The 27,086-nt window shown below is 61.7% G+C and overlaps 1 protein-coding gene across 1 annotated transcript; it reads left to right on the top strand.

Moving 5' to 3' along the window:
* The first annotated feature begins 1,360 nt into the window (after positions 1 to 1,360).
* LZTS1 (leucine zipper tumor suppressor 1) lies at positions 1,361 to 26,337 on the top strand. The gene is made up of 4 exons (XM_021543065.4): positions 1,361 to 1,488; positions 22,974 to 23,383; positions 24,040 to 24,864; positions 25,547 to 26,337. Exons 2-4 carry the CDS (start codon positions 23,033 to 23,035, stop codon positions 26,195 to 26,197), a joined length of 1,827 nt encoding a protein of 608 aa, XP_021398740.2. The 5' UTR covers positions 1,361 to 1,488; positions 22,974 to 23,032; the 3' UTR covers positions 26,198 to 26,337.
* Positions 26,338 to 27,086: the final 749 nt, after the last annotated feature.

Genomic DNA, 27,086 nt, shown 5'->3' with positions numbered 1-27,086 from the left:
AATGGGGACCCTGGGCTGGAATGGGGATCCTGGGCTGGAATGGGAACCCTGGGATGGAATAAGGGATCCTGGGCTGGAATGGGGGATCCTGGGCTGGAATGGGGATCCTGGGCTGGAATGGGGATCCTGGGCTGGAATGGGGGTCCTGGGCTGGAATGGGGACCCTGGGCTGGAATGGGAATGCTGGGCTGGAATGGGGGTCCTGGGCTGGAATGGGGATCCTGGGCTGGAATGGGGAATCCTGAGATGGAATCAGGGATCCTGGGCTGGAATGGGGATCCTGGGCTGGAATGGGGAATCCTGGTCTGGAATGGGGGATCCTGGTCTGGAATGGGGAATGCTGGGCTGGAATGGGAATGCTGGGCTGGAATGGGGATCCTGGGCTGGAATGGGGGTCCTGGGCTGGAATGGGGACCCTGGGCTGGAATGGGGAATCCTGGGCTGGAATGGGGACCCTGTTCCGGCTCAGGTGACCCTCCCTCCCCGCATACCGGACCGGGCCGCTCCGTGCCCGGGACGAGCCCAGATGTGCCCGGGACAAGCCCAGATGTGCCGCCAGCTGCCCGGCGGATTCCTGAGCGCTGCGTCAGCGCCCCGGCCCCGGGGCAGGCGGAAAACTCCGGGCAGGAAAAGTCCGGGTAGGAAAATTCCGGGCAGGAAAAGTCCGGGCAGGGAGCGGCTCCCCAGGTGAGGGGGAGGAGGCGAACACCCCCACCCAGGGCCGGTGGGCAGGGACGGAAGGGACGTGGCGATGTCGCTGCACCTCCAGCCCCGCTCCAGGCTGCCAGCGAGCAACGGGAAGGACACGGAGCCTGGAAAACCAGGAACGGGACAGACCTCACCTGCGGCACAACCCGCTTGGGCGACAGAAATCGGGGCCCAGCCCCAAGGGATTGAGCAGAGACCTTCGGGGTTTTCCTTTAGAGCGTCCCTCGCCCTCCAGCGAGCCCAGGAGGGGCCAGGTCCCCCTTGGAGCAGCAGCTCCAGCCCCCCGAGCGGGTTGCCGCGGGTCGGAGGCCCGGGGATCGTGTCCCCGGTGGTGCCACCGGGAGCGGCTGTGGCGTGAGCACAGCCCAGCCCGGGATTTTGGAGCCTCTGCTCAAAGTCCTCGCTGCGAATCAGGCAGAACAGGAACTTCAGCCCGGACCTTTCCCGGCTCCCGGCGGCTCCCCCGGGCCTCGGCTCCATTCCCGCAGCGCTTCCCCGGCGCCGCCGGAGCCCGGACCCGCCCGCGGGCCCCTCTCCCTCCGCATCCGAGCAGAAATCCGCGCTCCCGGCCCAGCCGCGGCCCGGGGCGCGGAGGAGGGGCGGGGGGCGCGGAGGAGGGGCCGGGGGCCGGCGCACAAAGCCGGGGGCTGCGCCGGGGCGGGCCCGGTGCGCGGGGTCCAGGCTCCTCCTCCGCCGCCGCGCCGGGGATGCTGCGGCCGGGCCGGCTCCCGGAGCCCCGCGGAGCCCCGCGCCGCGCCGAGGAGCCAGCGGCCACCCGAGGTGGGCACGGGGGGACAGCGGGGGGCCGTGCCCGGGGGGCTCCGGGCAGGGCCACGGCGGGGACGCGCGGGGGAAGCGCTGGAGGCGCCGGGGGACGCTGCCCGGGGAGCTGCGGGGACACTGACGGGACACCCAGGGGACCCGGAGGGGCTGAGACGCTCGGTCGGGGCTCCCCACAGTGCGATGGTTTCGGGGTGACCCCCCCGCCGGGCACAGCGGCCCCGGGGGTGCCCCTCACCGGCCCTCCCCCGGCCCGGCACCGCGGGGACCGGGCTCGGGGCTCGGGGACCGGGCTCGGGCCGCTCACAAAGGGTCGGGATCGCCCCGGCAGAGCGGCTGGACTCGCCCCCTTTGCCGGCTCCCATCCCTCTGGCCGCTCGGAGCCGCCCGCGGCTCCCCCGGGGGCTCGGCTCTGGCTTTTCGCTTCCCTCTGAAGTCTGGAAAACTTCTTTTCACACGGCAGCGAGAAAATTCTGCCTGTTCAGCACCTCGGTGCGGGCTGCCTCGGGTTACAGAGCCCCGCGCTGCCCGGCCGGGAGGGGAAGGAAGGGAAGGAGCGGATGCCTTTGGTTTGTTGTCATCAGCTCGGAGCCATCCCGGCGAGGGGCTGCCTGCTCCTGCAGGAATTCTGCGCCGCTGGAGCTGCGCGGGCAGCGCCGGGTGCGTGGGAGGGGAGGAAGGAGCGCGGGGGGGAAACGCCGACCGCACCGGGAGGGATGCGGCAGCCCCGGCCCGCCGCCTCTGCAAGGGCTCCGGCTTTCCCCGGGGCCACGAGGGGCTGGCCCCGCTCCGGGCCGGCTTCTGCAGCCCGGGGAAGGCGTGCGAGGGAGCTCGGAGCTGCCCGGAGGCCGCGCAGCTCCTGGAAAACCGGGGATTAATCTCGCCTGGAAAAGCGGCGCTGGAGAGCTGCCACGGGCAGAGGCAGCGCCGGGCTGTCAGCGCTCCGCCGGTGACACCGAGTGCTCGGGGGCAGATCCGGTGCTGCACGGCGGGGCCGAGCACGGGGACGGGTCCTGGCAGCGACATTCCCGTCCTGGCTCGCGACATTCCCGTCCTGGCACGCGACATTCCCGTCCTTGCTGAGCCACCTGAGCTCTGTTTGCGCCGTGACATCCCCCGAGGGTCCTGGGCTCCCCCTCCTGCTTCAGGGGTCCCTCCCACGGGGCAGGTCCCCCCCGCGCCTGGCAGGAGGGTCCCACACCCACAGGAGGACCCGAGGTGCTGCGGGACCCCCAGTGCTGATCCCCCCCTACCCCAGGGATGTGCTCCCATCCCTCGGTCCCGGCTGCGTCCCTCCTGTGCATCCCTGTCACCCGGGGAGCAGGGCTCGGTGTCCTGCTGTCCCCTGGTGCCACCAGCCCCCCGTGGGCACCCCCTTGGCCTGAGGGGTTTCTGTCTCTGTCCTGTGCTCACAGTGGGGTCCATGCGCCTCGGGGAGCCAGGAGGGACCAGCGCTGGCCTCATTTTTGGGAACAGGCCCGTGCGTTTCCACAGGAGAAACAAAAATCCTCCCCAGAGCTCCTGCCCTGCGCCGGAGGCTGCAGCGAGGGGAAAACGAGTGGGGAAAAAAACTCCCCCACCATCAACCGGACACCGATTTACCTTCCCTGGGAAGCTCCGCCAGGGATTCCTGTCCAGCCCAGCCTCGCACAGTGTCACACCCTGTCCCCTGCGTGTGTCCAGCTCAGCTCTGTGGCCCCAGCCAGGCTGTTCCAGTGTCCCCGTGTCCCCAGCCAGGCTGTTCCAGTGTCACACTGTCCCCAGCCAGGCTTTTCCAGTGTCACACTGTGCCCTGAGTGTGTCCCCGTGCCCCCAGTCAGGCTCTTCCAGTGTCACACTGTGCCCTGTGTGTGTCCCCGTGCCCCCAGCCAGGCTTTTCCAGTGTCACACTGTGCCCAGCCAGGCTCTTCCAGTGTCACACTGTGCCCTGTGTGTGTCCCCGTGCCCCCAGCCAGGCTCTTCCAGTGTCACACTGTCCCCAGCCAGGCTTTTCCAGTGTCACACTGTCCCCAGCCAGGCTTTTCCAGTGTCACACTGTCCCTTCCGTGTGTCCAGCTCACCCCCGCGCCCCCAGCCCGTTTTTCCCGCGGCTGCAGCGCCGCTCCGCCCAGGCCATTAATTACCAGGGTCATTAATGAGCGGCACAAAGAGCTGGAAGTGCGAGATCCTCGCAATCGGCGTTGGGGGCAATTAATGGCAGCTGCAAAAGCGCCAAAAAAGCGCACAGAACCGCGGCTCCGGGGATGCTCCCGGCCCTCGCTGCGGGACCCCCGGAGCCCCCGGCTGAGCCCGGCCGAGCCCCCCAGGCCCGGCGGGGCTGCGGGATCGGCCCGGAGCCGCTCCGTCCCTCCCACCCGTTAGTCACCGCTCCTGGCAGGCAGCGCTGCCGAGGGGGGAGGCGAAGGCAGGCGAGCTCCGGCAGCAGAACGAGAGCTGCAGAGCAGCCCCGCACCCCGCGGAGCAGCCCCGCACCCCGCGGAGCAGCCCCGCACCCCGCAGAACAGCCCCGCACCCCGAGGAACAGCCCCGCACCCCGCGGAGCAGCCCCGCACCCCGAGGAACAGCCCCGCACCCCGCGGAGCAGCCCCGCACCCCGCAGAACAGCCCCGCACCCCACGGAGCAGCCCCGCACCCTGCGGAGCAGCCCCGCACCCTGCAGAGCAGCCCCGCACCCCGCGGAGCAGCCCCGCACCCCGCAGAACAGCCCCGCACCCCGAGGAACAGCCCCGCACCCCGAGGAACAGCCCCGCACCCCGCGGAGCAGCCCCGCACCCCGAGGAACAGCCCCGCACCCCGCGGAGCAGCCCCGCACCCCGCGGAGCAGCCCCGCACCCCGAGGAACAGCCCCGCACCCCGCGGAGCAGCCCCGCACCCTGCAGAGCAGCCCCGCACCCCGCGGAACAGCCCCGGCAGAACCCTCCGGCCGCGGGCACTGCCAGGGCTGCGCTCCCGTGCCCAGGGCAGGAGGGGCAGCGGGAGATGCTCCGCTCTGGAGGGGACAGGGATCTGCCCCAGGGATCTGCCCCAGGGATCTTCCTCAGGGATCTGCCCAGGGATCCGTCCCAGGGATCTGTCCAGGGATCTGCCCCAGGGATCTGTCCAGGGATCTGCCCCAGGGATCTGCCCAGGGATCCGTCCCAGGGATCTGTCCAGGGATCTGCCCCAGGGATCTGCCCCAGGGATCCATCTCAGGGATCCACCCCAGGGGCTGCCCCAGGGATCTGCCCCAGGATCTACCCCAGGGATCTGCCCCAGGGTCTGCCCCAGGGATCTGCCCCAGAGATCTGCCCCAGGATCTACCCCAGGGATCTACCCCAGGGATCTGCCCCAGGGATCTGCCCCAGGGTCTGCCCCAGGGATCTGTCCCAGGGATCTGCCCCAGGGATCTGCCCCAGGGGCTGTCCCAGGGATCTGCCCCAGGGATCTGCCCCACGGATCTGCCCCAGGGATCTGTCCCAGGGATCTGCCCCAGGGATCTGTCCCAGGATCTGCCCAGGGATCCGCCCCAGGGGCCGCCCCAGGGATCTGCCCCAGGATCTACCCCAGGGATCTGCCCCAGGGATCTGCCCCAGGGATCTGTCCCAGGGATCTGCCTCGGGCATCTGTCCCAGGGATCTGTCCCAGGGATCTGCCCCATGGGCTGCCCCAGGGATCTGTCCCAGGGATCTGCCCCAGGGGCTGTCCCAGGGATCTGTCCCAGGGGCTGTCCCAGGGATCTGTCCCAGGATCTGTCCAGGGATCCGCCCCAGGGGCCGCCCCTCCTCCTGCAGCCCGCGCTCTCTCCTCGGCCCCAAATCCCTCTCTCCGCTCTCTGGGAAAGGCTCTGCCCGCAGCGGGCAGGTCCGGTCATGCTCAGGTGAGGCTCAGGTGAGGCTCAGGTGAGGCTCAGGTGAGGCTCAGGTGAGGCATCCTCGGCACGTAGAGATGGGCAGTGCACAGCAGCAGGGCCCGGCCGGGGCTGGGGCGGGAATCTGATCCTTGGGAGCATCCCCAAAAATCCCTGAGAGCCAGAGCCGAGCTCCAGGGTCCCTTCCCGGGACACCGAGTCACCCGGGGCCGCCGGCAGAGCTGGGTGCCTGCGCTGCGTGGCCAAGTGTGAAACCGTAGTAGCACTGCAGCTATTCCGGGAGCTGCTGCGAAACCTGCTGCGAAACCTGCTGCGAAACCGCTCCTGAAGCTGCTCCCGGAGCAGCCCAGCCTGGCACAGACACGGCTCTGGCCCCGCATGGCTCCGTGTGGCACCTTCATCCTGCAGGGCTCAGGGAAAGCTCAGCCCCCGCAGGAAATCTGGAAGGGATTTTTCCTGGCCCCCCCTGACCACTGCCTGGCGTCTTTATAAATATCCCTCTCTCCTGGGAGGCCCCAAATCCACCCCCTGCCTGATTTATTCGGTGTTCCACGCTGGCCAGCTGCCCTTGGGGGGATTTTTCCAGGAGCTGCAGAGCAGCAGGGAAGGAGCAAGGCAGGAGCCCCGAGCAGGGTTTCCATTCGGGATTAGTTAAAAATAGCAGGGAATGCACAAAGATCCGGCACGTGGCTCATCCACCGAGGCTTTCCTTGCCGCAAGCCGGGCTTTTGTGCCGCTCCCTGGGCTGGGAGAAGCCCGTGCGAGCAGCAGGGCCGAGCAGTTCCCGGGATTTTTGTGGGAAGCTCTGAGTTCCCTGGATTTGAGGAGCCAAACCCTGCGGAAGGAGCAGCGCTGGGGTTGCTGCAGCGGCAAACGTGCAGCGTTCCCAGCCAGACCTTCCTCCTCTTCCTCCTCTCCCTCCTCTTCCTCACAGCCAGGACTCGTCCTGCTGGGCTGAAATATTCCCGTTTTCCCCCCATGGCAGCAGCAGGCCTCGGCCAAGGCAGCTCCTGCCTGAAAGGAGTTTTTATCATTTTTGAGAGAGCTTCATCCCCGAGCTCTGCCTTTGGGAGGAGAGAGGATCCTCCGAGGCCTGGGAGAGGGAGAGGACAGAGCTGGGAGATCCTGGGAAGGGAAAACCTCCCAAAAATCCCGGCTGCCATCCCGAGGTGTCCCCTTGGAGCTCTCCTGCATGCAGGGCTGTGCATTTGGCCCCTTGCCCAAGGCAGGATCAGGGGTTCCAGCTCGGGATCCAGGAACATCGGGATCTTTACCTGCCCCTTTTTCCAGCAGCCGTCTCCTCCTGCTCCTCCCGATTTTCGGAACAACTCGGTGACATCTCCGTGAGCCACGTAGGGAAGAGCTCCTTTAAAGGTTAATTAAATATTCCCTGCAACTTTGATGCACATTTCCCTGTTGGGAGAGCTGCTCTATTTGGCAGCCAGGCATTAAAGGGGTGGATTTCACCACGGGCCAAGTCTGGAAAGGAGAGGAAGAGGAAAATGGGAAGTGAGAGCTGAATTTGCCTTTTTTTTTTTTCCCCACTTCTGCTGCTGCATTGGAGCATTGGGATGGGATGTGACACTCTGGGAAGAGGAGAGGAGCTGGGGATGAGGAGACAGCGGCAGCAGATGCTCCTCACAGCCAGGACCCAGCTTGGCTGCTCCTCAAGGAGCACAAGTTGCCTTTCCTCAGCTCTGAGTGCCAGGCTGGGGACAAAAATCCCCAAATTTAGACGAGCCGGGTGTAAGTGGTGCCACAGATGGGGAAGGGCAGCACAGGAGGAATCACAGCAAAGCCCAGCCTGGACCTGGCACGGGTTTCGTTTGAGGAGGGTCTTTAGGCCCTGCCTGGGAGAGGTTTTCCCTCTGCCTCTCACAGTCTCCTCAGGCTGGGGCACAGATTTGGGGGTTTCAGTGACTGCCCCTCCTGTTTCTCAGGCAGTGTCCAGCCCTTGGCTGAAGGAAAAAACCCCAAACCAGCCCAATTCCAACCCTTGTCCCCCTTCCTGGCCGTCCCCAGGGCGCAGGGAGGAGGGGACAGCAGAGGGTGGCCCCGTGCCCCTCCCGGTGCCCATCTGAGCCCAAATTTGCTTTCTGCTCCCCAGAGAGGCCAGGAGGTGCCCCAAGTAGCCCTGAGGCGCTGAAGGAGCAGAGGGGGCACCCAGGGGTGGTGGGCTGGCCGCTGCGGCCACCAGGAGCAGGGGGGCAGTGCCAGGGGGGCGATGCCAGCGAGGCAATGCCAGCCCTGCCGCTCCTGGCTGCTTTTCAGCCGCTCGGCAGAGGGGGGGAGAGACAATAAAAGGCGCGGAGATTGCAAACACAGCCCGGTCTCCATGGCAGCCTGAGCACCGCTGCTAAATTTTGCCTGTACATGGAGAGGATGCTGCTCCCCTCCTGTGCCCGGGGGAGTTGTGCGGCACAAAGAGCCTCGGCCCAGGTGTTTCCGGCAGGTTTTGGGGAGCTCGGTGCCTCGTGGAAGGAGCCCTCGGTGCCAGCAGCTCGTTGCACGCTGAGGGAGATGGGTTTGGTGTCCCTCACCCCGCTTTTATCCATAATTGAGATAATTCAGGGCTGGAGCCGCGTGAGCAGCCCGTGGAAGCGGAAAGCCGGGAGGAGAAATATTTCGGGCTCGCGTTGAGTTACACCGAGTTCCTGCTATTTTTAGGCGTGCAGACAAAGCCTTCCCAGCAGGCAGAACCCGCGGGAGGCTGCGGGACCCCAGCCCCGGCGGGCAGGGATTCAGGGATCCATTCAGGGATCCATCCCGAGCCTCCCGGGATGGAGCCGGGATGGGGCAGGGATGGGGCCGGGGATGGAGCAGGGATGGAGAAGGGATGGAGAAGGGATGGAGAAGGGATGGAGCCGGGGATGGAGAAGGGATGGAGAAGGGATGGAGCCGGGATGGAACCGGGGATGGACCAGGGATGGGGCCGGGATGGAACCGGGATGGAGCCAGGAAATGGAGCCGGAATGGGGCCGGGATGGAACCGGGATGGAGCCGGGGATGGAGCCGGGGATGGAGCCGGGATGGAGCCGGGAATGGAACCGGGGATGGACCAGGGATGGGGCCGCGATGGAACCGGGATGGAGCCGGGATGGAGAAGGGGAATGGAGCCGGGGAATGGAGAAGGGATGGAGCCGGGATGGAGCCAGGAAATGGAGCCGGGATGGAGCCGGGGATGGAGCCGGGAATGGAGCCGGGGATGGAGCCGGGATGGGGCCGGGATGGAACCGGGATGGAGCCGGGGATGGAGCCGGGGATGGAGCCGGGAATGGAGCCGGGGATGGAGCCGGGGATGGACCAGGGATGGGGTCGCGATGGAACCGGGATGGAGCCGGGATGGAGCCGGGGATGGAGCCGGGATGGAGCCGGGATGGAGCCGGGGATGGAGCCGGGGATGGAGCCGGGATGGAGCCGGGATGGAGCCGGGATGGGGCCGGGAATGCTGCCGGGAATGTCGGCTCCCAGCGCGCAGATTGCGCGGGGCAGGCTCGGGAAGGGAAGCGCGAGCAGGGCCTGGCGGCTCCCGAGAGAAAGCCGGGCTCAGCTGCCACCGCCCCGGCACCACCTGCCAGCCCCAGACGGCTCCCAAAGTATCCCAAAATACCCCAAAATATCCCCCCAACCCCGCGCGGGGGGGCGGGCAGGAGGGGCCGCCCCACACCTGCAGGGATGGCACCTCAGGCGAGGTGTCCCCTCTGGGGACAGGAGCCCCTGTCCCCCACAGCATCCCCGGGAGGCCAAATTGTCCCAAATTTGGCGCTGTGGCTGCTGGCCACGGCTCGAGGGCGCCTGGCACGGGAGGGGGCGAATCCCCCGGGCTGGACTCGGCGCCGCTGTCACCCTTCAGGTGTCCCCAAAGCAGAGCAGGCAGCGGGCGTTTCTGCCTTGCCAATTAGCAGGGCTCTAATTGCCGTCTCAGTCGCTCATTAGCGCGAAAAGCCAGATGCTGGGAGGAATTACGGGAGCTGAAAGGATCTTTCTCTCCGCCCCAGGAATATTTAACGGTGTCTCACACGCGTTCCCTTTGTAGCCGAGCATGACTGACGCGGCTCGTGTGGGTGCTCTGTGAATCACTGAGCCCCCGAAGCAGCGGGGACCGAGCTGGGCAGCGCTGGGTGGCACCGCGAGGCTCTGGTGGAGCCAGCTGGGGGGCTCGGAGTGGATTTAACCCCCCAAAAAACGGGAGGAGGAATTGGGGTTCTGCTGTCACAGGCAGGGCTGAGCGTTGTTCACACAAATGTTGGTGTTGGGAGGATGGAGAAGAGCTGGAGACCCCGCAGGGGGGTAGAGCAGGGGTCTCCAAGCTCCTGGGGTGTTGCCAGGCTGTTCTGCACCCAGGAGGGAGCACCCACCCCGCGGGGCAGCTGGAGCCGGGGCCGGGGCCGTGTCCAGCCCAGCTCCCCGATTTTCTGGGCCCTGCAGCTCCCAAACTGCACCTCCGAGGGGACAGCCGGGGGGTTTGGCCTCCAGAAATCCCTCCTCGCTCAGGGGCAGCTCCAGGGCCAGCCTGGGAGAGGCAGATTCCCAAAATGACTTTTGGGGACGCGGTTCCAGGCTGGCAGGCGGGAGGTGGGAATGTTCAGTTCCTCGTCGCTCACCATCTGCTGGCAACCCGGTTCTTTCGGGATCACCGAACGTCCTGAGCTGGGAGGGGCCCACGGGGATCAGAGCCCCAACCCTGATCCCACAGGGATCAGAATCCCACAGGGATCAGAGTCCAGCCCTGATCCCACAGGATCAGAGTCCAGCCCTGATCCCACAGGGGTCAGAATCCCACAGGGATCAGAGTCCCAGCCCTGATCCCAGCCCCGATCCCACAGGGATCAGAATCCCACAGGGATCAGAGTCCAGCCCTGATCCCAGCCGTGATCCCACAGGGATCAGAGTCCCCAGCCCCGATCCCACAGGGGTCAGAGTCCCCAACCCTGATCCCAACCCCGATCCCGCAGGATCAGAGTCCAGCCCTGATCCCAGCCCCGATCCCACAGGATCAGTCACCCTGATCCCACAGGATCAGAGTCCAGCCCTGATCCCAGCCCCGATCCCACAGGATCACAGTCCCCAGCCCTGATCCCAACCCCGATCCCACAAGGATCAGAGTCACCCTGGTCCCAACCCCGATCCCACAGGGATCAGAGTCCCCAGCCCTGATCCCAGCCCCGACCCCACAGGATCAGAGTCCAGCCCTGATCCCAGCCCCGATCCCATGGGATCAGAGTCCAGCCCTGATCCCAACCCCGATCCCACAGGGATCAGAGTCACCCTGATCCCAGCCCCGATCCCACGGGATCAGAGTCCAGCCCTGATCCCAGCCCCGATCCCACAGGGATCAGAGTCACCCTGATCCCACGGGATCAGAGTCCCCAGCCCTGATCCCAACCCCGATCCCACAGGGATCAGAGTCCCCAACCCCGATCCCACAGGGATCAGAGTCACCCTGATCCCACAGGGATCAGAGTCCCCAGCCCCGATCCCACAGGGATCAATGTCCCCAGCCCCGATCCCACAGGATCAGAGTCACCCTGATCCCAGCCCCGATCCCACGGGATCAGAGTCCAGCCCTGATCCCACAGGATCAGAGTCACCCTGATCCCAGCCTCGATCCCACGGGATCAGAGTCCAGCCCTGATCCCACAGGATCAGAGTCACCCTGATCCCTGCCCAACCCTGATCCCACAGGATCAGAGTCCAGCCCTGATCCCAACCCCGATCCCACAGGGATCAGAGTCACCCCGATCCCACAGGGATCAGAGTCACCCCGATCCCACGGGATCAGAGTCCAGCCCTGCACTGACACCCCGACAATCCCATCCCGGCGCCGCCTCGGGGCCGTGCCCATCCCCTGGGCAGTGCCCGCGGCCCTTTTGGGGCAGAACCTTTTCCAGCCGCTCCCAGCCCAGGCCTCTCCTCAGCCCGGCTTTCCCGAGGGCTCTGACTCCCTGCAGGATCCCGGCGGCTCCATCCCAGGGGATTCTGGCGCTGCCTGGATCTTCACCTGCCCCTTTCCCCAGCCACACCTTCCTCTTCTTCCTCCTCTTCCTCACAGCCAGGACTTGTCCTGCTGGGCTGGAATATCCCGTTTATCCCCCCGCGGCAGCAGCAAGGCAGCTGCTGCCTGAAGGGAGGTTTGATCATTTCTGGGACAGCCTGGGGCGGACCCCCGGAGCCGCCGCTGGCCGCGGAGCCCCCCGTGCCCCCCGCCCCGCCCCGGCTCCGCGCCCCCTGCGCGGCCGCGGAGTTCCGCGGTGATTTTTGCCTTCCTAAGTGGCCTCGGCCTGAGCCACCGTCCCGCCGCAGGAACTGGTGCGATGCAAATTGCTTTTTTTTTTTTTTCCTTTTCTTCCCCCGCTTTTTGTTTCCTGTTGCATTTTTCATTTCCCCCCCCCCCTTTTTTTTTTTTGCATTTCCCCCTTTTATTGCCCCTTCTCCCCCTTTCTATTTGACTTTTTTTCTTTTTTCCCCCCTTCTTTTTGACTTTTTTTCCCTTCTTTTTGCCTTTTTTTTTCATATTTTCCTCCTTTGTTTCCTTTTCCCCCTTCCCCCCTTTTTTTTGCCTATTTCCCCCCTTTTTTCCGTTTTTTTCCGCCTTTCCCCCCTTTTTTTTTATTTTTTCCTCCTTATTTTTTCCCTTTTTTGCCTTTTTTTTGCCTTTTTTTTTTCATTCTCCCCCTTTTTCCCCTTTCCCCCCCCTTTTTTTTTACTTCTTTTTTCTCTTTTTTTTCCCTTTTTTGCCTTTTTTTTTGCCTTTTTTTCTTTTGTTTAGTTTTTTTTGTTTGTTTTGTTTTTGTTTTTTTTTTTCTTTTTTTTTTTGTTTTTTTTTTTTTTTTTTTTTGTTTTGTTTTTTTTTGTTTTTTTTTTTTTTTTTTTTTGTTTGTTTTTTGTTTGTTTGTTTGTTTGTTTGTTTTGTTTTGTGCTTTTGGTTGTTTTTTTTTCTTTTTTTTCTTTAACTTTTGAGCACTCGCACCTCCACCCGCGCCCCGCTCGCGGGCAGACCACGACGCCGGCTCCTTCCCCACGCGTGTCCCAAGCCCTCCAAAGGCAAATCGGGGCGGGCAGCGCTTTGTGCCGGCCCGCGACCAAGCGCAGCGCGGGATGTCGCCGGGGCAGCGGCGACAACGGTGGCACCGAATGAAAACCTTGTCGCGGGCCCCGAGGCTCGAAGGAGCGCGGCCGGGCCGAGCCGGGCCGAGCCGGGCCGGGCTCAGCCCCGGCAGCGCCGGGCGGGACTCGGGCACGGCCCGGGGCTCGGCCGGGAGGGAGCTCGGGGAGAGAAGAGAGAGGGGTTTGGGGGCAAAAATCACTCTGGGGAGCAAAACCGGCAGCGTTTGGGGAGGAAAACCGGCAGGGTTTGGGGCAAAAATCACTCTGGGAAGGAAAACCGGCAGCGTTTGGGGAGGAAAAATCACTCTGGGGAGGAAAACCGGCAGGGTTTGGGGCAAAAATCACTGGGGAGCAAAACCGGCAGCGTTTGGGGAGGAAAAATCACTCTGGGGAGGAAAACCGGCAGGGTTTGGGGGGCAAAAATCACTGGGGAGCAAAACCGGCAGGGTTTGGGGGCAAAAATCACTCTGGGGAGCAAAACCGGCAGCGTTTGGGGAGGAAAACCGGCAGGGTTTGGGGCAAAAATCACTCTGGGGAGCAAAACTGGCACGGTTTGGGGAGGAAAAGTCAGTTTGGGGAGGAAAACCGGCAGGGTTTGGGGAGGAAAAATCACTCTGGGGAGGAAAACCGGCAGGGTTTGGGGAGGAAAACCGGCAGGGTTTGGGGAGGAAAAATCACTCTGGGGAGGAAAACCGGCAGGGTTTGGGGGGCAAAAATCACTCTGGGAAGGAAAACCGGCAGGGTTTGGGGGCAAAAATCACTCTGGGAAGGAAAACCGGCAGGGTTTGGGGGCAAAAATCACTCTGGGGAGCAAAACCGGCAGGGTTTGGGGAGGAAAAATCAGTTTGGGGAGGAAAACCGGCAGCGTTTGGGGGGCAAAAATCACTCTGGGGAGGAAAACCGGCAGGGTTTGGGGAGGAAAAATCAGTTTGGGGAGGAAAATCAGCAGGGTTTGGGGGGCAAAAATCACTCTGGGGAGCAAAACCGGCAGGGTTTGGGGAGCAAAAATCAGTTTGGGGAGGAAAAATCAGTTTGGGGAGGAAAACCGACAGGGTTTGGGGGGCAAAAATCAGTTTGGGGAGGAAAACCGGCAGGGTTTGGGGAGGAAAAATCAGTTTGGGGAGCAAAACCGGCAGGGTTTGGGGAGGAAAACCGGCAGGGTTTGGCGAGGAAAAGTCAGTTTGGGGAGGAAAATCAGCAGGATTTGAAGAGTAAAACCAGCAGGGTCTGGAGAGTAAAACCAGCAGGGTTTGAAGAATAAATCCAGCAGGGTTTGGAGAGTAAAAATCAGTCTCAGGAGCAAAACCAGCAGGGTTTGGAGAGTAAAAAATCAGTTTGGGGAGTAAAACCAGCAGGGTTTGGAGAGTAAAACCAGCAGGGTTTGGAGAGTAAAACCAGCAGGGTTTGAAGAGTAAAAATCAGTTTGGGGATTAAATCCAGCAGGGTTTGGAGAGTGAAACCAGCAGGGTTTGGAGAGTAAAATTCAGTTTGGGGAGTAGAACCAGAAGGGTTTGGAGAGTAAAAATTAGTTTGGGGAGCAAAACCAGCAGGGTTTGGAGAGTAAATCCAGTAGGATTTGGAGAGTAAAACTCAGTTTGGTGAGTAAACCCAGCAGGGTTTGGAGAGTAAAAATCATTTTGGGGAGCAAAAGGAGCAGGGTTTGGAGAGTGAAGAGCAAAGATCAGGGTTTGGAGAGTAAAAATCAGTTTAGGGAGTAAGACCAGCAGGGTTTGGAGAGTAAAACCAGCAGGGTTTGGAGGGCTAAAAGAGCAGGGTTTGGGGAGTAAAACCATCAGGGTTTGGGGAGTAAAAGGAGCAGGGTTTGGAGAGTAAAAGGAGCAGGGTTTGGAGGGCTAAAAGAGCAGGGTTTGGAGAGTAAAAGGAGCAGGGTTTGGAGAGTAAAAGGAGCAGGGTTTGGAGGACTAAGAGCAGGGTTTGGAGAGTAAAAGGAGCAGGGTTTGGAGGACTAAGAGCAGGGTTTGGGGAGTAAAAGGAGCAGGGTTTGGAGAGTAAAAGGAGCAGGGTTTGGAGGACTAAGAGCAGGGTTTGGGGAGTAAAAGGAGCAGGTTTTGGGGAGCCCAGCCCCAGCTGGGCGCAGGGAGAGCAGCAGGAGCCGGAGCTGAGCCGGGCAGATGCTCTCACTCAGCGTCCCCAGCCCAGGGGGGCTCAGCAGCGTTTGGGGGTGCTGCAGGCTCAGCCGGGGTCTGGTGCCGCTCCAAGCTCTGCGCTGAGCCGCTCCCTTCACTAAAGCCCAGCTCAGATGCTCCGGGCAGCACTTCTGGCCGTGGAAATGCCCAGGCTGCCCCTCCAGGGCCACGTTCCCGGTGTCCCCAAGGCCGGGTGGGACACGGGCACGGCGCCTGGCAGCGCTCGGGGGAGGGAGCGAGGCTCAGGCGGAGCCCCGGGGCTCTCGGCAGCTGCTCCGCGCTCCCCTGCATCTCCCAACAAACCCCCAAACGTGTGGGAGCATCTGCGCGGCGAGGATGAATAAGAAAACGATCCGGGAGGGGAAACGCGGGGGCCGGGAGCTGGCGGGGAAGGAGGAAGCGCTGGCATCGCGGAGGGGAGGAGAACAGGATCGGCGGGGAGCGGGGCAGCACCGCGGGGAAACCGCGGCTCCTGCCGGGGGAAGGCGCGGGGGGCACGGGGAGAAGCTCCAAAGGCTGAGCGAGAAGAGATCGAGGGAGATCGGGCTGAGCTCCGGGGGGAAGGAGGCAGGGCAGCGCGGCGCTCCCACGTGCGGGGTAGCACGACTGCGCTGATGAGATGCCATTCATTTTATCCCCCCTCGCTCCGCACAAGCCCGAGTGGGTGAATCCACGTGTCCCCCCCCATATCGCGGGGCTCAGCCCGCGCTGCTGCTCGGGATCTGCCCCCCAGCACCCCCCGGGCACTCAGTGTGCCCCCGGGCGCGGTTCCGGGTGAGCCCCACCGTGACCGGTCCGGATTCCGTGATCCGGGGGCAGCTGGGAGCCCCTGGCAGGGTCACGGACCTGCTCCGTAACCTGCTCTGCCCCCCAGCACCCCCCGGGCACTCAGTGTGCCCCCGGGCGCTGCTCCGGGTGAGCCCCACCGTGACCGGTCCGGGATTCCGTGATCCGGGGGCAGCTGGGAGCCCCTGGCAGGATCACGGACCGGCTCCGTGACCTGCTCTGCCCCCCAGCACCCCACACCCCCGGGTGCTCCTCTGGGTGAGCCCCACCGTGACCGGTCCGGGATTCCCTAATCCAGAGGGAGTTGGGAGCCCCTGGCAGGGTCACGGACCTGCTCTGCCCCCCAGCACCCCACACCCCCGGGTGCTCCTCTGGGTGAGCCCCACCGTGACCGGTCCGGGATTCCGTGATCCAGAGGGAGCTGGGAGCCCCTGGCAGGGTCACGGACCTGCTCTGCCCCCCAGCACCCCACACCCCCGGGCGCGGCTCCGGGTGAGCCCCACCGTGACCGGTCCGGGATTCCGTGATCCGGGGGCAGCTGGGAGCCCCTGGCAGGGTCACGGACCTGCTCCGTGACCTGCTCTGCCCCCCAGCACCCCACACCCCCGGGCACTGTTCCGGGTGAGCCCCACCGTGACCGGTCCGGATTCCGTGATCCGGGGGGAGCTGGGAGCCCCTGGCAGGGTCACGGACCGGCTCGGGGAGGGGACACGGGGGTCGCGCTGCTGCCACCGCGGCGGTGCCGACAAAAGGGACGTGAGGGGCTCAGGGCAGGCGCGGAGCGACAGGGGCGCGCTCCTTCCCGGCCGCTCGGGGCTCGCTAATTGATCGGGGTAATCACCTCCGGGGCTGGGCGGGGACAGCGCGGGGCCCGCCGAGGACACCGGGACCGCCCCGCGGCTCCGGGCTCCCCTCACTGCCGGGGGCTCCCAGCTCCCAGCCCGGACTCGACCTCCAGGGCCTTTGCTTCTCCTCCTGCGGCCTGGGGACCTCCGGCCGTGCACAGCCCTCAGGCACGCGGTGCGCTCCAGCTGTGCTCCTCTCCAGCTGTGCTCCTCCTCTCCAGCTGTGCTCCCTCTCCAGCTGTGCTCCTCCTCTCCAGCTGTGCTCCTCTCCAGCTGTGCTCCTCTCCAGCTGTGCTCCTCCTCTCCAGCTGTGCTCCCTCTCCAGCTGTGCTCCTCTCCAGCTGTGCTCCTCCTCTGCAGCTGTGCTCCTCTCCAGCTGTGCTCCCTCTCCACCTGTGCTCCTCTCCAGCTGTGCTCCCTCTCCAGCTGTGCTCCCTCTCCAGCTGTGCTCCTCTCCAGCTGTGCTCCTCCTCTCCAGCTGTGCTCCTCTCCAGCTGTGCTCCTCTCCAGCTGTGCTCCTCTCCAGCTGTGCTCCTCCTCTCCAGCTGTTCTCCCCTCTCCAGCTGTGCTCCTCTCCATCTGTGCCCCCCCTCTCCAGCTGTTCTCCTCTCTCCAGCTGTTCTCCCTTCTCCAGCTGTGCTCCCTCTCCAGCTGTTCTCCCCTCTCCAGCTGTGCTCCCTCTCCAGCTGTTCTCCCCCTCTCCAGCTGTTCTCCTCTCCAGCTGTTCTCCCCTCTCCAGCTGTGCTCCTCTCCAGCTGTGCTCCCCCCTCCAGCTGTGCTCCTCTCCAGCTGTGCTCCTCCCCTCCAGCTGTGCTCCTCTCCAGCTGTGCTCCCCTCTCCAGCTGTGCTCCTCTCCACCTGTGCTCCCTCTCCAGCTGTGCTCCCTCTCCAGCTGTGCTCCTCTCCAGCTGTGCTCCTCTCCAGCTGTGCTCCTCTCCAGCTGTGCTCCCTCTCCAGCTGTTCTCCCCTCTCCAGCTGTGCTCCCCCTCTCCAGCTGTGCTCCTCCTCTCCAGCTGTGCACTCCCAGCTGTGCACCCCCCCAGTTTCACTTTTTGCACTCTCGTGACCATTTCCTGTTTTTCCTTTTATTTTTTGCACTTCCCGCGATCCCGGCTCCCACCTCCCACCCCCTGAATCCCCAACCCCGGCGTCTCCCCTCAGTTCTCCCGTGGCAATGTTCGCCCTGCTGGGGTTTGGGGCTCAGCGAACCCCCCCGGCTCCCTGCCGTGCCTCAGTTTCCCTGCACGGCACCACGGAAGGCGCCGAACACGGACGGGGACAGCTCTGACCCTTTCTGGGCTCCTCTGCCATCACCCAGAGCCTTCCTCTGCTTCCCGAGAGTCCCAACTCCCTCACAGCTCCCAGAGCGCTCATTTTTTAGACGGAAAAAGAAGAAAAACGTGCCCAAATGTCGGAATCTGTGGTATTGATGATTCTGAGATTGTAAAAGTCTCTGTCTGTCAGCCCCCTGCCAAAGCAGAAGCCATAATTGGTCTGTGCTGGTTTCCAGGTTGTTTATTCTGTTGATCTCTCACATGTTCTGCTGCCCTGCCCAGCTCTGTCCTGCAGGGCAGCGTGTGGGGCTCTGCCCTCAGTGGGATGTGACAAACATTCAATACCAGAAACTCCCTGGGCTGGATTTACAAGAACGTGCCAATATCTGTCACCTCCGTTGGACAGTGTGTCCCCAGCCTGAACCAACAGAAAAATGCCAACACCACAGTGAGACATGGAGGGCATGAAGAAGGAGAAAAAGGACAAGGCACACCCAATTTCCTCAGCTTGTCCCCTTTGCACCCCTCATCCAGAATCCTAAAATTTTACTTTTGCACCCGTACCACACCAATTATTACTGATACCAAACCCTCAGAGCTGGTAATTCATCTTGTAAGGTTGAAAATTCTTTTCCATGGACAGAGATCAGAGACACCCAATTTCCTCCATCTTGTCCCCTTTGGACCCCAAATCTAGAATCCTAAAATTTCACTTTTGCACACTTAAATATTACTGATATCAAACCCTCAGAGCTGGTAATTCATCCTGTGAGATTGAAAACTGAGCTGGGCTGAGCTGAACTGGGCTGAGCTGGGCTGGGCTGAGCTGGGCTGGGCTGGGCTGGGCTGAGCTGCTCGGGGACGCTGCGGTCGCAGGTGGCACCTGTGGCATTGTCACAGCACCTTCCACCCCCACAGGCACTGCCACGTGTGGGGCAATTGTGGGGCAATTGTGGGGACAATTTGGGGACAGTTGTGGGGACAGTTGTGGGGACAGTTGTGGGGACAATTTGGGGACAGTTGTGGGAACACTTGTGGGGACAGTTGTGGGGACAGTTGTGGGGACAATTTGGGGACAGTTGTGGGGACAGTTGTGAGGACAGTTGTGTGGACAGTTGTGGGGACAATTTGGGGACAGTTGTGGGGACAGTTGTGGGCACAGTCGTGGGGACAGTTGTGGGGACAATTGTGAGGACAATTTGGGGACAGTTGTGGGGACAGTTGTGGGGACAGTTGTGGGGACAGTTGTGGGGACAATTGTGGGGACAATTTGGGGACAGTTGTGGGGCAATTGTGGGGACAGTTGTGGGGACAGTTGTGAGGACAATTTGGGGACAGTTGTGGGGACAGTTGTGGGGACAATTTGGGGACAGTTGTGGGGACAGTTGTGGGGACAGTTGTGGGGACAATTTGGGGACAGTTGTGGGAACACTTGTGGGGACAGTTGTGGGGACAGTTGTGGGGACAATTTGGGGACAGTTGTGGGGACAGTTGTGAGGACAGTTGTGTGGACAGTTGTGGGGACAATTTGGGGACAGTTGTGGGGACAGTTGTGGGCACAGTCGTGGGGACAGTTGTGGGGACAATTGTGAGGACAATTTGGGGACAGTTGTGGGGACAGTTGTGGGGACAGTTGTGGGGACAGTTGTGGGGACAATTGTGGGGACAATTTGGGGACAGTTGTGGGGCAATTGTGGGGACAGTTGTGGGGACAGTTGTGAGGACAATTTGGGGACAGTTGTGGGGACAGTTGTGTGGACAGTTGTGGGGACAATTTGGGGACAGTTGTGGGGACAGTTGTGGGGACAATTTGGGGACAGTTGTGGGGACAGTTGTGTGGACAGTTGTGGGGACAATTTGGGGACAGTTGTGGGGACAGTTGTGAGGACAATTTGGGGACAGTTGTGGGGACAGTTGTGTGGACAGTTGTGGGGACAATTTGGGGACAGTTGTGGGGACAGTTGTGGGGACAATTTGGGGACAGTTGTGGGAACACTTGTGGGGACAGTTGTGGGGACAGTTGTGGGGACAGTTGTGGGGCAATTGTGGGGACAGTTGTGGGGACAATTTGGGGACAGTTGTGGGGACAGTTGTGGGGACAGTTGTGGGGACAATTTGGGGACATTTGTGAGGACAGTTGTGGGGACAGTTGTGGGCACAATTATCGCGGCCCCCGCAGCGATCCCTCCCCTCGTCTTCCCAAACTTGCGCCGGATCAGCGGAGTCCCGGCAGCCGCTCCGGCTTTTCTCGCTTCCCTGATGTCCCAAAAATGGATTTGGGGATTAGGAGGGGACTCTGCTCCCTGGGCTGCCTCGTCCGTCCCGGTCCTCGGGGCACGGCGAGAGGAAAAGAAATAAAGGGAGGGACTGGGAGCAGGCAGGGATGGGAGAAGGGGGGAAAGAGAAGAGGGAAATAGAGGAGTGGGAAAGGAGAGGAGTGGGAAAAGAGAGGTGGAGCAAAAGAGAGGAATGGGAAAAGAGAGGAGGGGGGAAAGGTAAGGGGGAAAAATAAGGAATGGTTAAAGAAGAGTGGGAAGAGTGGGAAAAGAGAGGAGTGGGAAGAGAGAGAATGGGAAAAGAGAGGAGGGGGAAAAGATAAGGGGGGAAAAATAAGGAATGGTTAAAGAAGAGTGGGAAGAGAGAGAGGGGAAAATAGGAGTGGAAAAACAGGAATGGAAAAAGAGAGGAGGGGAAAAGAGAGAAATGAGAAAAGAGAGGAATGGGAAAAGAGAGATGGAGGGAAAGATAAGGGGGGGAAATGAATGGTTAAAGAGGAGTGGGAAGAGTGGGAAAAGAGAGGAGTGGGAAGAGAGAGATGGGGAAAATAGGAGTGGAAAAACAGGAGTGGGAAAAGAGAGGAGGGGGAAAAGAGAGGAATGGGAAAAGAGGGGGGGAGATAAGGGGGGGGGAAAGGAATGGTTAAAGAGGAGTGGGAAGCGAGAGAAGGGGGGAAAATAGGAGTGGAAAAGCAGGAGTGGGAAAAGAGAGGAGGGGGAAAAGAGGGGTGGGAGATAAGGGGGGGGAAAGGAATGGTTAAAGAGGAGTGGAAAGAGAGAGATGGGGAAAATAGGAGTGGAAAAGCAGGAGAGGGAAAAGAGAGGAGTGGGAAGAGAGAGAACGGGGAAAAAAGGAATGGTTAAAGAGGAGTGGGAAAAGGAGAATGGGAAAAGAGAGGAGGGGAAAGGAGGAGTGGGAAAAGAGGAGTGGGGGAACAGAAGGGTGGGGAAACAGAGGCCGGGCTCTGGGACTGAGGATGGGGCAGGGACGAGGCCCTGGCACCGCGTTCGTGCACCCCTTCCACCCCCCGACCCTCTCCCACCCCCTCCACCCCCCGACCCTCTCCCACCCCCTCCACCCCCCGACCCTCTCCCACCCCCAGTTTAACCCCCAAATTCCTGCTTGGACCGCGGGAGCTCGGCCTGGGGAGCCCTGGAGAGGGCTGGAGCACCCAGCGGGAGCTGAGCTGCTCCAAACACAGCACGGAGCAGAAACCTCCCCTCCCTCCTCCAGTGCCAACAGGACCCCGACCATTTTATTTACCTTCCTTCGCCCTCCTCCCGGCTAATTATCGAGGTGGACCCATTAGAGCCGAGAGTCGCAGAGGCCACCAGGAGCCGGGGTTTCATTTTATTTCTGTTTTCGCCCTCACAACAAAGCGGATGAGCGGAGAGCCCCGCGTGCCTCTGATGGCAGCACTCGGCTCTCGTCCCCTCGAGGGCCATTAACGCTAATTAAGCTCGCGGAGCCCCTTTCCAGGCAGGGTGAGAGGAGCGCTGGGGAGCGGAGAGGGATCCGGGAGAGGCTGTGGAGCCGGGATCTGTCCAGGAACGGGCAGGAGATGCTGGGGCTGGTTGGGAATCCACCTGCCAGGCACCTAAAAATCGCCACAAACCCCTTTTCCTCCTGCGGGCATTTTTAGAGAACATTCCTGGCTTTATCCAGGATGGAGAAAAAGCCATTTTTAATTAATTAAATATTTAATAAAAACCATTTTAATTAATAATAAATTAAAGCCATTTAAAGCCATTTTCTGGCATTATCCAGCATCTCCCAAGCACAGACTCCCAGCCGGAGCCTGGCCAGTGCCCAACCACCCTCGTGGGCAGGGGAAGAACCTTTCCCTGGTGCCCAGCTGCGTTGTAAATGCAGGTGAACCCAATGGGAAGAAATGACCGTGTCTGAGTCAATTCAGAAGGATGAATTATTTCTTTATTATAACTACGCTAAAATACATTAATATACTAATAGGATACTAAATAGGATACTAAAACTACATACTACTTTCTCTGACTCTAACTCCAGCACAACTTGTGACCCTCTCTGGGCAGTCCAGCCCCAGGTGGGTTGGATTGGATTGGATTGGATTGGGTTGGGTTGGGTTGGGTTGGATTGTGTTGGATTGGATTGGATTGGATTGGATTGGGTTGGATTGGATTGGATTGGATTGGATTGGATTTATGGATTCAATTGGGTTGGATTGGATTGGATTGGGTTGGATTGGATTGGATTGGATTGGATTGGGTTGGGTTGGATTGGATTTATGGATTGAATTGGGTTGGATTGGGTTGGATTGGGTTGGGTTGGATTGGATTGGATTGGATTGGATTGGATTGGGTTGGATTGGATTGGATTTATGGATTCAATTGGGTTGGATTGGATTGGATTGGGTTGGATTGGATTGGATTGGATTGGATTGGATTGGGTTGGGTTGGATTGGATTTATGGATTGAATTGGGTTGGATTGGGTTGGATTGGGTTGGGTTGGATTGGATTGGATTGGATTGGATTGGATTTATGGATTCAATTGGATTGGATTGGGTTGGATTGGATTGGATTGGATTGGATTGGATTGGGTTGGGTTGGGTTGGATTGGATTGGGTTGGATTGGATTGGGTTGGATTGGATTGGGTTGGGTTGGGTTGGGTTGGATTGGATTGGATTGGATTGGGTTGGGTTGGATTGGGTTGGATTGGGTTGGGTTGGATTGGGTTGGGTTGGGTTGGGTTGGATTGGGTTGGGTTGGGTTGGGTTGGATTGGATTGGATTGGGTTGGATTGGGTTGGATTGGATTGGATTGGATTGGATTGGATTGGATTGGATTGGCCACCAGGCTCAAACAATCCTCACCAGAATCCAACCAAGCATCACCCCAGGTAAACAATCCTCCAAACACATTCCACATGGGAAAACCAAGGAGCAGAAACAGAAATTGTTTTCTGTTTCATTTCTCTGTGCTCCTCTATGAAATTCCTGAGAGGGAGAGAACTTTGCCTGCCCCAGCTGGTCCCGTGGCAATGTGGGGATGGGACGTGCCCCCGGCTCCGCTCCGTGGCTCCCGTCCCTGCCACACAGAGCTGGGCGCGGGGCCGAGGTCCCCCCGGTCGCTGCCCTCGGTTCCCACCTCACGCCCCCAAACCGGGCGGCTCTGCCACCGTGCCCCGGTGGCTTCTCCCGGCTGACGCCGTCCCCGTGTCCCCAGGCTCGGCGCTCCCGGCCGCCCCGCGGGCTCTGCTATGATCGGTGGGCGCCGGGAGCAGCATGGGCAGCGTCAGCAGCCTCATCTCCGGCCACGGCTTCCACAGCAAGCACTGCCGCGCCTCCCAGTACAAGCTCCGCAAGTCCTCGCACCTGAAAAAGCTCAACCGCTACTCGGACGGGCTGCTCCGCTTCGGCTTCTCGCAGGACTCCGGCCACAAGTCCGGCTCCAAGAGCAGCAAGAATGAGGATTTCTTCTACATCAAGGTCAGCCAGAAGTCGCACGGCTCGCAGCGGCCGGACTACACCGCCCTGGGCGGCGGCGAGCGGGGCGCGCCCGCCGGGACCAGCGCGCTGGACTTCGGCGCGCCCACGCCGCAGAAGCTGATGCCTTTCCCCGGCCAGCTGGAGGTGGTGAGTGGGGAAAAGCGGCCCTGGGAGCGGGGGGATGTCCCAGCGGAGCCCTTCTGTCCCCAGAGCGTCCGCAGGTGCCACCGCGGGGGATGCTGCTATCCCTCCCAGCCCCTAAATGATCAGGCTAGCCCAGAGATACGAGGCTTTGAGGGGAGGAACATCAGGAGACGGGCAGAGACTCAAAAGGGGCTCTCACCCTGATGCGGGTGTCTTGTTTCTTTATTCCATGAGGTCCGGGGGGAAGAGAGGGGGAAATACAGCAAACAGGAAGGGTCAGGGGTTTATCTAGCTCTGGACAGGGAGGGCTCCTCGGCTCTCCACCAAGCCCGTCGGGGCACGAAGGAGGGCACCAGGCTTGTCTGATCAGAGGCGCAGGGGTGGCGGGGAATGGGGAAGGGCATGGTTGCGAAGGACATGGTTGTGCTGGGCGCGGTCCGTGGAAGCTCAGGGCGAGCAGGGGCAGCCGGGGGCACTGTGCCCCCTCAGCTTCTGGGAGCTCGGACCGGCAGCACGGCCCGAGGGATTCGCATCCCTTAATTGCTCCCCACCCCGAGCATCCCCCCCGAGCCCTCGGGGCTGTCCCACGGGGGGCAGAAGGGGCGGGAGGACACGCGTGGGGCTGGCCCGGTGCTGACGGGCTCTGCTCTCCCCGGCAGGGCGGGGAGAAGCCGCTGCCTCGTCCCACGGCCTTCAAGCCGGTGCTGCCGCGCCCCGGGGCCATCCTGCACTCGAAGCCCGAGAGCGGGGGGCCCCTGGGCCAGCAGCTGCACCCCCCGGAGAAGGGCAAGGAGCAGGAGCTGCGGCCGCTGCCCTGCTCGGGGGGCCTGTCCGACTCCGGCCGCAACTCCATGTCCAGCCTGCCCACGCACAGCACCAGCAGCAGCTACCAGCTGGAGCCCCTGGTCACCCCCATGGGCCCCATCAGCCGCTTCGGGGGCTCTGCCCACAACATCCTGCAGTGCGCCGTCATCCAGGACAGCAACATGATGAGCCTCAAGGCCATGTCCTTCTCCGACGGCGGCAACAAGATCCTGAACCCCGGCAAGGCCCCCCAGCACCGCCCCGCCGCCGAGAAAAGCGCCTGCCTGCGCTCGCCCATCGCCACGGATGAATCCACCATCCAGGAGCTGGAGCAGAAGCTGCTGGAAAGGGAGGGCGAGCTGCAGGAGCTGCAGTCGAGCTTCGAGGAGAAGGAAATCAGCTCCTGCCAGGCCTACGAGGAGAAGCAGCGGCGCTGCAAGGAGGAGCTGGAGGGGCTGAAGCAGAAATGCAACAGCAAGCTCAAGCAAACCTCGCAGAAGACGCAGCGGACGCAGCAGGTGCTGCACCTGCAGGTGTTCCAGCTGCAGCAGGAGAAGCAGCAGCTGCGGGAGGAGCTGGAGAAGCTCATGAAGGAGCAGAACCTGCTGGAGACCAAGCTGAGGTCCTACGAGAAGGAGAAGACCAGCTTCGCCCCGGCGCTGGAGGAGACGCAGTGGGAGGTGAGGGGCAAAAGGGGGCAGGGGGGGCGTGGAGGGGGAGAGCTCCGAACCCCCCCGGCCCTTCCCATCCCGTTCCTGGAGCATCCCAGGCCGTGGGGAATGGATGGGAACGGCCAGCAGAGCCCCGCGCTGTCCCCGGGGCAGCGGGGCTGAGGCTCTCGCTGCCCCCCTGAACCTTCCCCTCGCCGAGGGAGCCAGCACAGCACAAACCCCTGGGGCAATGAAATAACTCGGCATTCCCGGCCTCCAGCTGTAAAGCTGCCTGGGCACAAGGAAATAGGAATTCCTTACGCTTGCCATGGATTTTTTTAGGGAGCTCTAAAACCTTCCACTCTCTGCTTAAGGTTAATTTACTCACTCCTTGGTATTGCCGAGAAAACACCATCGATGTGCTGGGAATTCCAAAGTTTAGTATTGCCCAGCAAACACCATCAATGTGCTGGAAATTATAACAGTAAGAGGTGTATGAATTATAAATTAATATTAATAATGAATAATAATATGTACTATTATTTAATGCCATATTAATTATAAATAGTAATTGTAATTAAAGTATAATTATAAAAAATAGTGGTAAAAAGGTTAAATTCGGGGTCTCCACGTGCTGCACTCCAGCTGTGCCCAGCTCCCACGGGGTGCCCTGGGCTTTCCCCGCCCTAACCCAGGTGTTCACCCCCGCCAGGTGTGCCAGAAATCCGGGGAGATCTCGCTGCTGAAGCAGCAGCTGAAGGAGTCGCAGACCGAGCTGACCACCAAGACCACGGAGATCCTGAGCCTGAAGGCGCAGCTGAAGGAGGTGAGGCTGAAGATGGAGGGGCTGGAGATGAAGACGCAGGAGCTGGAGGTGTCGCTGCGCACCAAGGCCATGGAGCTGGAGGTGTGCGAGAACGAGCTGCAGCGCAAGAAGAACGAGTCGGAGCTGCTGCGGGAGAAGGTGAACCTGCTGGAGCAGGAGATCCTGGAGCTGCGCTCCGAGCTGGCCGTGCTCCGCGAGCAGCTCAGCGAGGCGCCGCGGCCGGGCGGGGACGATGCCCAGGCCCTGCAGGGGCAGCTGGAGCGGCTGCGGGCCGAGCTGAAGGCCGAACGCGACAGCAACGAGCAGATGAGCTGCAGCTTCCAGCACGAGCGGCAGACGTGGAAGGAGGAGAAGGAGAAGGTGATCCACTACCAGAAGCAGCTGCAGCAGAGCTACCTGCACATGTACAAGAGGAACCAGAGCCTGGAGAAGATGCTGCAGCAGCTGGCGGCGGGCGAGGACGGCAAGGAGCCCATCGAGCTGGAGATCCCCGGCGCCGACGTCCCCTACGAGGACATCATCGCCACCGAGATCTGAGCCGCTGTCCCCTCCCGAGGCGCTCGGCCCCGCCGTGCCGCCCAGCCGTGTCCCCCCGTCCCTCCGTCGTGTCCCAGAGGTGACAAAGCCACTCGTGCCCATGGTGACGTGCCCGCAGCTCCCCCGCCCCGGCACCGCCCCGAGGAGGGCAGGGATCAGCGCTCCGGGGAATGCTCTGCCATCCGTGCCCAGCGCCCAGGGGTGCTCTGCGCCAGGCTTGGGCAACACGGCCTGGCCCTGCTTGGGGGTGGCACAGCTCCTGGGGTGGCCCAGCACCATCCTGCCCGCTGATGGTGGCAGGAATCAATCCCAATGTGTGCCCAGCTGCCAGGATGGCCCAGCTCCTGGGATGGCAGAGATCCTGGGATGGCAGAGATCCTGGGATGGCACAGCTCCTGGGGTGGCCCAGCTCTTGGGATGGCAGAGATCCTGGGATGGCAGAGATCCTGGGATGGCACAGCTCCTGGGATGGCCCAGCTCTTGGGATGGCCCAGCTCCTGGGCACTGTCCTGCCTGCTGATGGTGTCAGGAATCAGCCCCAGTGTGTGCCCAGCTCCTGGGATGGCAGAGTTACAAGGATGGCACAGCTCCTGTGATGGCCCAGCACCATCCTGCCGGCTGATGGTGGCAGGAATCAGTCCAAGTGTGTGCCCAGTTCCTGGGATGGCAGAGCTCCTGGGATGGCAGAGATCCTGGGATGGCACAGCTCCTGGGATGGCCCAGCACCGTCCTGCCCGCTGACAGTGGCAGGATTCAGCCCTAATGTGTGCCCAGCTGCCAGGATGGCCCAGCTCCGTCCTGCCCGCTGCCCATGGCAGGAATCAGTCCCAGCTCCCTGGAGGAAGCTCCTGCTCCTCCTCACCCTCCGTCGGCGCCGATGCCAGGGCGC

This window comes from Lonchura striata, chromosome 22, assembly GCF_050655825.1.
Source record: "Lonchura striata isolate lonStrDom1 chromosome 22, ASM5065582v1, whole genome shotgun sequence".
Lineage (NCBI taxonomy): Eukaryota > Metazoa > Chordata > Aves > Passeriformes > Estrildidae > Lonchura > Lonchura striata.
Note: the sequence above shows the minus strand (reverse complement) of the source record. Positions and strands in the feature narration are given on the sequence as shown.